Genomic DNA, 14759 nt, shown 5'->3' on the forward strand with positions numbered 1-14759 from the left:
ACGTGCGACCCTCGAGTTAAAGGCCACCCAAGCACTTCGCGTTCTAATGGGCATGTTCATCAATCTCATTAAAATCCGAGGTAAGGGAAGATGTCTGGGCCATGACGGCGCGTGTAATTCTCGTTTAAGGATCCTTCAAATGGGCAGGACAACGCCAGTGAACATAGCCATCTGCTTTTTATTTCTGTCACCTGCTCTTCGTTTGCTTGTCAAACTACACTTCCTGGTTGCGTTTGGTCTGCATAAGTGTCCATAGTTCCTTACTAAATTGCTTAACTTGTGTACATTTCCTTTACTTTTCCTTCTTTTGCGAAAGTCACAAGAAAACAGAATGGGGGTTTGGCCTTGTTTGCCTAGCTGGTGCGGAACAACCAAAAACGTAAAATAAGGATAGCCCAGATCTCGAAGGATTATTAACATATGCAGTGGGCACTTTTGTGGCCTGATTGGGTTCAGTGATGTTTCATTCAGCGAATTTTCCCGTGTTCATGGGCACCTGAGGTGTAAGTTTGGCGAAAAGAGAATATTTGCGCAGTTTCACAAAATTTTAGGAACCGAATGTGTCTCAAATTTTCTTAATTTTAGAGGTTTCAAGCACATCCATTGAAAAAAAAAAAACGCCTGAAATAGAAAAGACTGTGTTTGACTGAGTGAATTTTCGGTTATTTAGCATGAAGCATGATGACTGGATGTGCTGCCTCCTTCGTGACTGCATGATAATATACATGTAAACTTTGTAAATGAGTGTGCGCCGTGCAATTTTATTTCTGCGTCGCTATACCACTAAACTTGTTTGGTTTCATTTCGATGTTGATCAACCGTGCAACCGTGGCCTGTTCTCTCCTTGTCTTGTCCTTGCCAGAAACAGAGTCCGAAATTTCGATCCCATTTAAAGGAATGTCAACCGTATAGACTCTACCTGCCAGGCTGTTTTATTCTCCGGTAGAGTTTACCATGAAAACATGTCAATGAAAACACAATCCTGCGCATCCATGTTATGCTTTGTAAACTTCATCATTGAGGAACGACAGTGACTTCAGATTATCGTTGAGGGACGTCTACAATCAAGCAGCATATTCAGTGAGGCGTACAGCTTCCCGAAGGACACCCGGAAAGCTTCGTATCCCATAGGGCAGCTCTTGTGGGACGTCTGGTTTGCACAATAGTAGTACAGTGCATTTCCCCTGCAGCAAAAAAAAAAATGATATTTGGAATCGGCGTTAATCGAGGCTTTTGCGGAGCACAATTTTCTACGAGCACATTCTTGTTCACTTATGCGCGAAAGATTTAAAGCTCATGCCCGTCTTCCTTAGAAGAATAATCTATACGTAGTCTATAGACTTTTTACAGACCCTATTGCCTTCATATAGATATTCTTGTTGTCTATTCTTTGTCTATAGACTGTCTACAGACAAAAGACGACCAAAGGTTTATCGCCACAAATCTGTAGATTGTCTATTCCATTTTTATTGCCTATATACAGTTGTCTAGAATTTGTCCATAGAGAATTTATAGATTTTTAGACAGAAGTCTATAGACTCTCTAAGAAATTTCGTAAGCGTGAGCACAAGTAGCATGACAATGTGATTGTGCGATTGGCAGCACACTTATGACTGGATGTTATAAAGGTGGCATGAGATTTTGATAACACGTGCTATGATCGTAAGAAAAGAAATGTAAACCTTACTGCTTTAATATCTCTACCGACCGGTTCTTAATGCAATCCCAATTAGCCCACCTCACGTGCGCTTCCGCGCTGGCTCAGTGATTATTCCGCTCTTCTGCTCACTCGAAATACTCTGACTCGATCCTGGCTTCGGCGTTCGTATCTCGATGGAAGCGGAATGATAGAAGCTCGTGCGCTGCGCGATGGCAGGGCACGTTAGAGAACCTCAGGTGGTCGGAACAATCCTGTTACTTCCACTGCGGCGTCCCTCATATTCTTATTTGCTTTGGGACGCTAAACGCCATAAAAACCAAAAAGCAAAACCGCCTCACCTGCACTCGTCGAATTGTCCGCTGGATCGTATGGGAAATCCAGGGGAACCAGTGGGCAAATATTTTCTGACGCACTCTTCAACCAAATAATCGTCAACGCAATCCAATAAGTTCTGCACGCCTGCAAAAGTACAAGAAGGATCTTTTAACGCAAATATTTTGTACAACGTTTGTCGCGTCCAGGCGACCAAGGAAACACGCCGGCCAACTAAAAACCTGGTAGTAAATTGTCCATTAGGCAAACCCAACCATGCTCACAAAGCAAAGAAAGTAAACCCGAGCCAGTGCAAGCACACACCTGCTCAGCGGACGTCGGGCTCATAATGACCGCTTCTTTTGGTCGCAGTTTGCTTAAAATCAATTGCGAAAATTCCAGATTATGTGCCTAAAGCGCAGTGATCAATGCCAAAAGTAGCATATTCTGTAGCGCATACGATCGCTATTACTGCCGAGAGCTGCGGTCGCCGCTCGTGTTGTATTCCGCGGCGATAAAACGAGCAGATAAAAAATATACCCGCCACTAACCTTTTTCAATGCATACTGTAGAATCTGTGCGATAGTGGCTGCTATATGAAGGTCATTGAGCACACCGTCCCCCCTACCAAAGTGGCCTAGGGGCGGCAGCCGTTCCTGGGAGGGAAAGCGGCACTCCTATCTTAGTCTTCAGTGTGAGTCCGGAGATTTCGCCGCTTGAAATGTTCTCTCCAGTTGCCTTATGTGAACGTCGTGAATGTGCCGACACTATCTAGGTAGGCGAGCCAAGTCCGGCACCTAAGCTGGCTAATAATGAGCACATAGTTTGCAGGACCGCTGCTGCATCGGATCAAGATCTAAACGGAAGCACCTTGAACTCGAAAGCGTCGTGCAGCGCTAAGAAGGCAGTTTTCTATCAATATCTCTGCGCAGCTTTTAGCTGCCAATAGCCACTTTTGAGATCCATTGACTGGAACGACTTGGCATGGTAGGATCGGTAAGGTATGTCGTCGACTCGTCCGAAGATATGACTCAGGAGAGTAGGGGGTGAGGGAACTTTGCAGATAACTGCGATAAATCCCTAATTCATACAAGCTGCAGGGCGATGTCACAATTTTCCCTGGACGACATGACCGTGTCTCGCTCGACGGAGAGATCAAGCCGTGTGCCAGAGGCCATAACCAATAGATGCGGAAAAGCAAAAATAATATTACTCCAATGCACTCTGCCCCGTCGTTTCCAGCACCGATTAGGGATCTGTGGCGTTATTGTAATTGATGTCCTGTGCTATAGATTAATATCAGGCAGTTCGCTAACATTTGCGTCACCTCAGAAAACGCAGACGCGCCATGACGTGGCTTACCGTTATGAGCGCTATACCTGAATAAAGTATAAACCAGTGCGACCCTAAAAAAGGAAAACCTGGTCGAGACCATACCAGCTCTTCACAGTAGTAAAGATCAGTTAATTGTGATGAGCAGAAAAGGATAACCATGTCTAAGATGAAAAGATAAAAAATAAGCCTTCGGTCAGCATGCATTTACTCAAAGCATGTCGAAGTAAGCTCGAATACTAATATACCAGAATAGTTTGGACAAATGGAGAGAACGCCGTAGATGTCATGCAAAGTTACTGGACAATGCAAATTGAACGGCAGCCAAAGCGATGGTCGTGTACGCCCACTAAACAAGAAATAATAATTAGACAGTTTTCGTTCCCGCAAGAGCTTCCCAGGGACACTTCGAAGCGCGTACACAATGCTTTCTCTGATTACAAAAGCTATGAAGCAGCGAACTCAATATCTATCACGCAATATTTCAGCCGTGTAGCCAAACGTTAAAGAAATATGCTGGAGATGGACACAGGAAAGGACAAGATGAGGAGACGACCGAGGATTATATGGGAAGTGCTGGTAGTGATTGACCTTAGCGACGGGAACCTGTCAGTGGAGAGCAGCAAAACAGAAAAGATATGAGGGCTCTTATTGTGGAGTATTAATTTGGATAATCTAAAAAAAATAACATAGCCAGGAGTACACTCACGCTCAACCTCGCTTCCGTTGCAAGTGAATTTCCGAAGCTGCCGGTAACCTGTTTCTTGGAAGCTGACGCCCGCCTTCAGTTCATCGGAGCAGGTCCTCAGCTGAGTGTAGCATCGACTCTGCAGCGGAAGTTCTCTGTGTGCAAAGTCCAGGAAAATGAAACTTTTCACCTTTGTTAAAACGTTTGCATAATGTTTGCATAAAAAAAGACAACAAACAACAAAGCACTTCGCCACTCACAATAGCGTTCCAATGCTTGAAATAAACGTAGTCGATTTTTAATGTGGATTGGAAATCAAGAGTTAGTAATGTCGGCGCCTAAATAGAAAAACAAATGCGATTAACTGGACTATCGTAACGTGCACGAAGCCACACGCTTGTTCTTAAAAAAACGATTGAACTACTTTTTTTGCTGATAGCGACCGCCTCTTAATAACCACATAGTTTTGTTTTCTGATGTGTCAACGAAGGAACTGAAGGCGCTGAAAAAAAGATGGCTGCCGTTTAAAGGTATTCGCCGTTTAAGCGGAACGGTGGTTAATTTATGTGTATTTCGGCAATCTGAAATGAAATCAGCTCCATGAAGTGTAAAGGCTGCTGTGCACAGTGAAACTTAAATGATAGAACGAATAGCTAAGTGTGTGTGCTCGTACTGGTGCTTTCCGAAAGGTTGAAGTTCATGGGCGTTCGAATATCAATTTTCACAACTGTGCCCTTTCAGCCGACCAATCCGATTGATTTGCGAAAACGAACGAGTCTAACCTAATTAGAGAAACATTAACATAAACAGAAATGAGTAGGAAGCACAAGTACACGAATTAAAACTCGAAATGACTGCAGCTTTCTTGGCGCTGCCCTTTTAAAAAGGGTCTATAGAGTGTCTGTAGACTTCATATAGACTATGTTGCCTTCTTATAGATATCTATTTTATGCGAAGCATACTACTTTAGCTACCACTTCAGCCCTTCACCATGGTTATGCGCCTCCAAATCACGTGATACATGACGTCACACCACGTGACACGATGACGTCACGACAGTAGAGAAACGAGGGCCCACCTCGCGCCGTCGCTGTGGTTGTGCGCCTCCAAATCACGTGATACATGACGTCACATCACGTGACACGATGACGTCACGACACTGGAGAAACGGGGGCCCACCTCGCGCCGTCGCTGTGGTTGTGCGCCTCCAAATCACGTGATACATGACGTCACACCACGTGACACGATGACGTCACGACAGTGTAGAAACGGGGCCCACCTCGCGCCGTCGCTCTGGTTGTGCGCCTCCAAATTACGCGACACGATGATGCTTCGCATTCTCCAGGCTTAACAAAGTTAAGCCTCAGCCATTTTTTCTCTATCCATAGTGTATAGGCTGTCTATAGACAAAAGCCTACTAAACTTGTATGGCCTACAATATATAGACAGTCTATAGATTGTCTATAGCATTTGTAGTGACTATAGACTGTTCTCTATGATTTGTTTATAGATACTGTATAAACTTTAAAGACAGAAGTCCATAGACAGTCTATAGACTGAGAAATTTTATAAGGGTGCTTTTTGCGAGTAACGGGGTTTTGCATGAAAAGTGTAGTCACTATTTTTTTGTATAAGTGGAGGACGGCACGCGATGCAGCGCTTGTTCTGTGCAATAGAAGAAGCACATTTCTTCTGAAATGAACGGCGGCGCAACAAGGACACTAACAAGAGAGGGGACACCACATGCGCACACTACCAACTGTTTATTGCATGGAAAGGTGACATATTTAAACATACAGCTCAGGCATGACACTCATCGCATTATCGCTCCGAACCCAACACGTGGAAAAAAGCTGCAACATCAGGATAACAGACAAGAAATCTTTAACCTCTGCAGAAAAAACTAAAAGATTCTGATAATAGAACTTAGAGGAGGCCATCTCGTAGCAAAAGCAGTGTCAAACAATATAGCAAAAGCAGAGTCTAAAATGAGAAGCAAAAGCAGCCAAAAAGAAATTACAATCGTAGCAAAGGCAGAGTCAAACGAATTTAGCAAAAGCAGTCAGAACCAGTAAAAACAACAAAACGGAAAAGTCAAAAACAGTAACAAAATTAACAACCCGACTAAACAAACGACAGCCGGCCGCTAGAAATGCAGGGCTGAAAAGATGCACAGCACATGACGTCACAAAAAACTGTCAAGAAAGGACACTTCATTTCTACGGAGGGATACTGAAGAATAGCTAACACAAGTGCTTCCCTTCTTATTGATCATAAAACCCTCAAGAATTTCACGTGCCACCTGATCGTGACTGCTGCCAAGAATACTTATTCCGTTAAGCACTGGCTCACACTTGCAATCTTTACAATGTAGGGGCAAATTCGACCCACCTCCGTTTTCTAACGATTTTTCATGTTCCCGTGTCCTGTCGTTAATGCAGCGACCCGTCTGGCCTATATTGCTACGAGGCTACGAGATGGCCTCCTCTAAGTTCTATTATCAGAATCTTTTAGTTTTTCTGAAGAGGTTAAAGATTTCTTGTCTGTTATCCTGATGTTGCTGCTTTTTTTCCACCTAAAGTCGTCACCTAAAGACACCTCTAGCATACCGTGTACCTTGTTACCGTTAGTGGAATACCGAGAGCCGGCCTATCGCCGGTGATCACGCGCAAATTGGTCCCGGTGCTGCAGGAGCGCGCGTAGCTGCTGGGTTCGTGGTGCCATCTGGCGGCGTTAAGGAGATTTGCGCATGCATTGGCTGCGCCTCAGTGATTCGTGGCTTCTCGTGTCCCAGTGTTGCTAGAACCAATGCCACTGTTGTGTCCTATGACGTCAGCATGCTTGTACTTGCGAGTTTGGCCTGTGGCGGCGATACCTGTATTTTGGTTCTTGCTCTTTTCTACGTTACAAGAGCTATGTTGTCAGTATGAGTGGCGTTTTTGTAATCAGGAGCTGGTATTCTGTCGATACAAGCCAACTTCAATTTCTCCTCAGTGTCCCTTTAAGTCTGCTATCGTACTTCGCGTGAACCCAACGGCGCTTTCTAGAGCGTTAGCTCCAACACTCGCGTCACTCAAGGATGGGTTAGAATTGAACACAAGGTCATTTATGTGGGACCAGCGGGTGGTACTATTGGTACGGAGATTTTCGAGCACCTAATTGGCGCAGAATACTCGGAGTGGTATGAAACGACTCAGCGCGTTACGAAGCAGGAGATTACTCGAATCAAAGCCTGGCTCTTCATGGGGATTCGCACCGAGGACCTTTGGTTCCCCAAACATTGACTCCTCGAAACTTGAACGTCCAATAAGGCCAAATTAATTGAAGTAGGGTATTCAAAGTGGCGTCAAACAATTTGTATTCTTGCGCTGTAAACGTCTGCATAAAAAAGTAGATATTCGGCTATAACGAAAATTATGTACCGGATATAGCGAAGATACTAATTACGCAAAATTCGTTCGATATTCCTAACGCTCGGTACTGATACGCTGTCTCAGCGTTTTACTCTTTTTTTTTCCCCATCCAGTTACACTAATCGGCAAGGGCATATTCTCTCTATAACTCTCTTTTGCTCGCGCACCAAATGGAAATAATGGAGACAAGGGGGAGGATTTCTACAAGTGCCTAACCGACAAAAATAACTGTAGCGGCCTTCGCCGGTTCCTGCACGAAAACACCTTATATCATGTCCTTTTGTATACAGCTTACCCAAATTACGCCTCTATGGCAGGTGTGCGAAATAAGAAAAAAAGACAACTCTTTCGAAAATTCGTTCTTCCCACGCACAATTGTGAACTGGAATCAGCTAAAAATCTGGTCATCTAGGCGCACACATTAACTTCTTTCTTTTAATGTCTACCATAACATTAGTTTGTATCTCGATCGCAGTGGCAACGTTTTAGTTGTTTAGTTGTTTAGTTGTTTTTTGTTTTTTTTCTTTGTTAGGTCCAAATGCACGCTTTTCATAGATTAAAGTATCAGCTTTATTAACCTCTCGATTCTTCTGTGCACATCGCTTTATGTATTACGCTTGTACCACCCTGCTAAAATCACCGAATGTAGATTGCAGTATCTTTAGTGCAACAATAAACAATTCCATTAAATGACGGTCTCTCACCTGCACAGCTTGGCGCTCTCCTCTTGAATATTCCCTTCCATCAGCGGGGGTTTAATTTGAATATAAAGGCTGTCGTAGCAGCGACTCGCCTTTTGCCAGGAACAAAGATCTGTGAGGATTAACATTAAATTACAGCTAATGAAAGCAACATATTAAACGAAAAAATAGATTCTACCCTTAAACGTGCAAAAGAGGATGTAAAAGTGCTGAAATAATATAATGAGTTCCAAGTTGTTGTGAAGCATTATATAGATGGTATTTCACCTAAGACTTTATACACTTTTAAAAACTGGACTTTTTGGTTAGAAGAACACTTTTTTCGGCATAGCTTTGTCACCTGTGCAGTACATCAGAATACAGCTAAGGTGTGCTAACTAGCTGGATGATTAAGTAATATTGAATAGTTAACTTTTTAAGTATTGCTGTAAGGATCCGTAACTATTGAGAAGCGTGTAGAATGCCGTAAGTAATACCCATACCAGTTTTTATAATTTCGAAAACGCTGTTTGCCTCGGCGCTGTGGCGCAACAAATTTTGTCTACTTCGACGAGTTGGTTGGTTTGGTTTTTTGGGGTTTAACGTCCCAAAGCGACTCAGGCTATGAGGGACTCCGTAGTGAAGGGCTCCGGATAATTTCGACCACCTGGTGTTCTTTAACGTGCACTGACATCGCACAGTACACGGGTCTCTCGAATTTCGCCTTCTTAGAAATTCAGCCGCCGCGGCCGGGATTGAACCCGCGCCTTTCGGGTCAGCAGCCGAGCGCCGTAACCACTGAGCTACCACGGCGGTGCACTTCGACGAGTTGCGTGCACTGGAAAGGTTGCCTACAAGCTTCTCGCAAACGCATGCATTTTGCCTTCATGGGGCAAGAATTTGTTAGGCTACAGCGACGAAGGAAACGCGTTTTCAGAATTCTGAAAACTGATATGGATATTACTTTCGGTGGTCTACGCTCATCTCAAGAATTAGGGATACAAACTGTTATAGTTAAAAAATTATCTTTCCATTATTAGTTACTGAGCCGGCTATAGTTATCACGTCTTAGCAGGATCATGATGCACTACACCACTGGCAGCGCTATGCCTAATTAAAAGAGAGCTATTGGAACTTAAAGTGACTATTTTTACAATTAGGTAAAAGTTTTAGGTGAGATACCATGTATGTAATTATATTTGTGTAGAGATTCTTCTCCGGTACGTTGCAGAAAATGAGCCCCTAGCCGTTTACTTAGAATTTTCTTTACAGAAACGACACAGCCCACCTACTTCTTAGCACATGTTATATAATTCCCAATTATATTATGTGGCTGTGACGAAAGGCACGAAGGCCGTAGTAGAAGCCATACAAGCAGGGTGGCGGCGAGCTCGGAATCCTTACAAGGCGAACTGGGGCCTACGAACACATAACAACCCGTCGGCGACCGTGATAGCGTAATGGTGTCAGAATGCCCTCGGGCTAGCGCACTTCAAAAACGACAACGAGCTGAAGATATAAGCACGATATTGATATAAAACATCATAGAAGCAGCCGCACGTGACCACTATCGTTTCAGGGCGTTCTGGCTACAAACGTGCGTGCAAGCGGTGGTAAGCGAGGACGGAAATGCACCGTGCTGTAGCGTGAATACACAGGGTGTACTTTATACCTGCGGATAAGCCAGTTCACCTTAACGTGTGAATGAACAAGTGCACCTCAACGCCATCTATCCTTTTGATTAGCTTTGCAGAAAAATGGGCGCAATAAACGCGCGCTGAACACGGTGATGATGACACTATTAGAAATAACCGATCTCTGGGTGAGCTCGCGCACCTACGAGAGAACAAGAGTCATTTTGGTTTGGTTGGTTTATGGGGTTTAACGTCACAAAGCGACTAAGGCTATGAGAGACGCCGTAGTGAAGGGCTCCGGAAATTTTGACCACCTGGAGTTCTTTAACGTGCACTGACATCGCACAGCACACGGACCTCTAGAATTTCTCCTCCAAAGAAATTCAACCGTCGCGGCCGGGATCGAACCCGGGTCTTTCGGGTCAGCAGCCGAGCACCATAACCACTGAGCCACCGCGGCGGTAAGAGTCATTTTAGTGTTCATGATTTGGCAAACTGCGCTTGGAATTAATTTAATGGGCATATTCCAGTGCACGTGATTTGTAGAGGTGGTATCTGTGGGCATTGCAGTCAAATTTGAAAGCTCGGCTGGAACCCTATAATTTAGAAATAGTTTTCAAAAATCTCCCCACGCAGTAGCTCGCAACCGATTAGGGGGCAATCCTCACCGCACGTGTCTACGACGATGACATCAGTGGGCAGACGGGGGAGCTTGAAGGCTGACCCTTCTGCCAGCTGACGGCATCGGGGTAACGATCACGCGGTGAGGTGTGTCGCCCTAATAGGTTGCTAGCTTCTGCGAGCAGAGATTTTCAAAAATTGTTTCTAAATTATAGGGTTCCCGCAGACATTTCAGTTTGACTTCAATGCTCACAAAGACCACGCCTACAAATATCTTCCACTCGAATATACCCATAAAAATTTGATTTCAGGGTCCCTTTAAGCTAACCGACTATCGGTGGGATGCTGTTTATTGTGGAAGAGAAAACTGGCATATGTCGGTTCCGCAGCCATGCGAAAGCTCCTTGATGCTTGCATTTAGACGCATTCTACAGATCCCTATTGAGATAACGATTTTTAATCTATTTTTAAATAGTCAGTCGGACAATTCTTTCGTCCCGAATAAAAAAGGCACAAGTGTAATGACCACCAGACATATCATTTGTATTGTACATTTTTCCGAAAGACGCGGGTTCGATCCCGGCCGCGGCGGCCGGTATTCGATGAAAGCCAAATTCTAGAGGCTCGTGTACTGTGTGATGTGAGTGCACGTTAAACAACCCCGGGTGGTCGAAACTTATGGCGCCCTTCACAACGGCGTCCCTCATAGCCTGAGTCGCTTTGGGACGGTAAACCCCCATAAATCATAAACCATATATTTGTACACTTTTATTGATCATCTTTCGTGTATTAACATATATTAGTTCAATTGTTTTTATTGATGTGAGTACTCGTGTATTTACTTGATAATATTTCGAAATAAAAGCAGTAGCCGCGGTATATTAAAGTTCCTTAAGCTCCCGGGTGGCCTAATACAGAGGCAGTTGTACACCGCTCCACTTCTGTGCAGCCCTTGTGAGGCTGAACTAGATTACGTCAAGAAATAGATCACTAGATTAGGATCGCGCACCCACCTTCTGTTGAAGCCCCAACCTGAAGAAGACCAACCAGTGACGCCAAGGCGAGGACAGTGCCCGGAAATGCGCTGGTGCTGACGTGCGTTGCCATCGCCACTTTCGGACAAAAAAAGTACGTGGTCCGACAGTGCGCGCCTGGAAGAACTCTACTAGGCTAGGCGCACTAGGCTTTAGTGGCAGCGCGGGTAGAAGGAAGGGCCGGGATGGGGCACAAGAGTAAATAGCGCTGACTTCCAGCTGTCGATTTCAGCAAACGTGTCACGTATATATATGCGCGAGCAAGAGTAAAATCCGAGAAAAGTGGAAAGAGCAGAGGGGAAAACCCACTCGACACCATGTCACCCCATAGCACCAGGAACCTATGAACTCTATACGCGCATTAGACACCGCGACGCCGTTGACCGGCATCAGATAACTGAAGTGCCGTGCGTTTCACGGATGGACGCAACCCGGCCGCTATTCCCCCACCGGATGCCGGTGTCACATCACGGCGGATGCCGCCAGCTCTTGACATAAGGCGCAAGGCAAATCTTTTTCTCCGTCAACGGCTAAGATACGCAAGGCATAGCAACGGCCAAATAACAATACTGGGCACGCTTTAGACATGGCTGCATCTTTTATGCGGAGCATACAAAGAACCTTACTCAGAAAGGGGCATGAGTATTCACACATCGCAGTCAGGGAAAAAATGACGCCTTTTAATGCTCGGAATGCACATATTGGAGCTAAGCAAGATTCATTGCCCTATGGGGACATATTGGGGCGGCGGGTAGTTCACAATTCTTCGCCTGCAACGGCCATGATGCTTGAAACCAAGTAAATGGCCGTTCGTTAGGAAAACAAAGGTTAGCACTAAAGAATAGCGATAAATGGTGGTGCTTAAGAAAGGTTGTTTTGGTACCGTCTTAGGAAGCGTAACTACGTCCACAGGAAGACAAAGGCCTCTCCCCTATTCTTCCAATTAAACCTGCCTGCTGTGGCCATCTTATCCCGCCAAGCTTTCAATGTTATGGGCAAACATGACTTCCTGCAGCCCTCTGCTATGATTTCCGTCTATAAGAAGCAACTCCGTTACCCTAAGGAAGCATCGCTTATCTCCCTTTCGGATTACATGCTTGGCCCATGGCCATTTTTATTTCTTAAAAGAGGTTAACATTGACATCCACTTGTTTCCTGAACCACTCTGCTCTCTCGGTGTTTGCTAACGTCAGATCGATCACTTTTCTTTCCAGAGCTAGCTGCGTTTTCTTGTGCTTCATTTCAGCTTTTTTCCGTAATCTTCACCTTTGTGCCCCGTATATTAGGAAAAGAAAGATACAATTGTTACATGTTTTCCTCTTGAGAGAAAATTCTTCGTTGCTATTTACGATCTGAGAGTAAGTGCCAAATACACTATATCAAATTCTTCTCCTAGCTATGTATTTCGATATTTCCCGTTTCACTGGTCAGTAACATTTCACGTGCGCATGCTTGCATTCACTTAGTACTTCCACTGGCTGGCCGCCCGATGTAAACTGTTGTCGACTTTCAAGAGTGTTGAATATTACTTTAGTTTTCTTCTCATGTCTTCACATCCATCTGTTTGCTTTGTGTCTTTCGGTCCAACAATCATCATAGCAGTCCTGCGCTAAGATACTCAGAATGGCCATATCATCAGCAAATTACCTTTTATCCGCAACCCTTCAGAATTCAGTTCCCTGAATACCTCCTGCGAACACGCGTAGAGTAGCAGAAGAGAAATCATGTCCTTTACCCTTTTCTAAATCGAATCTCATTACTTTCCTCGTGAGGCCTATAACTGCTGTGCCGTCCTATAGATTTAATCCACCAGTATTTTCACGTGTGCCTTTACTACGCCCTTGCATATGAAGGAGGGCAGCAGTCATCGCAACCAAGGGAATCATAGGGAAATGCATCTATTTGTTAATTTGGGGTTTTTATCATTGGGCAATTAATAATGGAAGTATATATATCGCGAGAAATATTTGGCTGAAAGCTAATTTTGCCAATGACTACTAATCTTCTAGTTGAATCAAATGATATTTCTTGTAATAATCATATATATATATATAAACTGATTTCTTGGCACCTGATTGATCAATATAAGATAGAGTTACCACAAATTGAAAAACATAACAAGATTTAATTCACGACGTTTCGGCTGAAGGGGCAGTCTTTTTCGAGTGTATTACAGTATTCGAAACAAGCAGCTTTTATAGCATACGCGAGGTACAGGAAAAGCGTAAAGCATAAATGCGAACAACGGTAGGGAACTATCGGTAGCAACTAGAAAAGGCGATCCCGTAAAGTTGATGCAGGTGTTCGGAAGGAGGGAAAGACAGAAAATAAAAGGGGGGGGGGATATCTCTTTCCCCATCATCTCATGGCTTACTTAGAAAGGCAGGGGAATGACAGTCGAGATGTCGCTCATTACCGCATGTCGGTGACAAGCGTGAAGCGCTTGATAACTGCGCACCACTCGAAAAAACACCACTAACAACAAAATGCGTGACAATACGACTGACATGCAAAAAAGAAGAAACGACGTCCGAAGCAATGCGTGCTATGCTTTCTGCCGCCCGTTTTGTCAGTCTCTACTTTCATCATGTGTTGGATAATTATTTGTTACTCTATTAAGGGTGTAAGCATAATAGCCAGCCTACTGTTTGGTTGGTGCCGCTTGAGAATGTGTTAAATTTGTCAGTCAGGTATGATTCACAGCTCTCGCGGTCATAATGTGTTTTGAACCCCGATTGAAGTACAATAGCTTTAAAGTAATCGAATGGATGCCCAAGATTGGTTATACGTTTTGCAAGTGTGGGATTCGGCAGTGTCCACACATGTGATTTGTGACTGTTGACGCGAATTCTGAACGTTTGAACTGTTTGCCACGATCTGAGCTTTACAAGTGCCACATTCCAGGAGGTAGACAAAATTAGCACTGTCGCATGTGACGTTACCTTTTATCTGGAATGAGAAGGATGGCGCTGTGCTTTTCGCACTAGTCTAAGTTGTTGCCATCATTGGAGAGAGTTTGCACCTAAGTTTATTCCGTGGCGCAGATCCCCTGCCACACACACACACACACACACACACACACACACACACACACACACACACACACACACACACACACACACACACACACACACACACACACACACACACACACACACACACACACACACACACACACACGCACACGCAAACGCACACGCACACACACATTTAAAGTTCGATATTTTCTGTGCATTTATGTATACGTGATTTATAGGGTGAATATGGGACATGTGTGAAAGAATGCCTTGGCCTTTGCTTTAATGAAGTCTGCGGTTATCCAATTCAATCACATGTTACCTTCAGATCATGTAAGCAACTTATGTAAGCTAATTAATGGGAACGT

General features: G+C 44.3%; 1 protein-coding gene across 1 annotated transcript; it reads right to left on the reverse strand.

Moving 5' to 3' along the window:
• Positions 1-916: 916 nt before the first annotated feature.
• On the reverse strand, positions 917-12971 carry LOC149327804 (uncharacterized). The gene is made up of 5 exons (XM_089562698.1): positions 11354-12971; positions 8110-8218; positions 4014-4147; positions 1999-2119; positions 917-1184 (listed from the first exon to the last, which is right to left on the reverse strand). Exons 1-5 carry the CDS (start codon positions 11445-11447, stop codon positions 1037-1039), a joined length of 606 nt encoding a protein of 201 aa, XP_089418824.1. The 5' UTR covers positions 11448-12971; the 3' UTR covers positions 917-1036.
• Positions 12972-14759: the final 1788 nt, after the last annotated feature.

This window comes from Amblyomma mixtum, chromosome 10 (assembly GCF_055824585.1).
Source record: "Amblyomma mixtum isolate Tamu chromosome 10, ASM5582458v1, whole genome shotgun sequence".
NCBI classification, from domain to species: domain Eukaryota; kingdom Metazoa; phylum Arthropoda; class Arachnida; order Ixodida; family Ixodidae; genus Amblyomma; species Amblyomma mixtum.

Coding starts and splice junctions, on each gene's coding strand:
- LOC149327804 (XM_089562698.1), bottom strand. CDS start 11,447: ATGGCAACGCACGTCAGCACCAGCGCATTTCCGGGCACTGTCCTCGCC. Junction 8,219..11,353: donor GGTTGGGGCTTCAACAGAAG/GTGGGTGCGCGA, acceptor TAATCCTCACAG/ATCTTTGTTCCTGGCAAAAG. Junction 2,120..4,013: donor CAACGGAAGCGAGGTTGAGC/GTGAGTGTACTC, acceptor GTACTTTTGCAG/GCGTGCAGAACTTATTGGAT.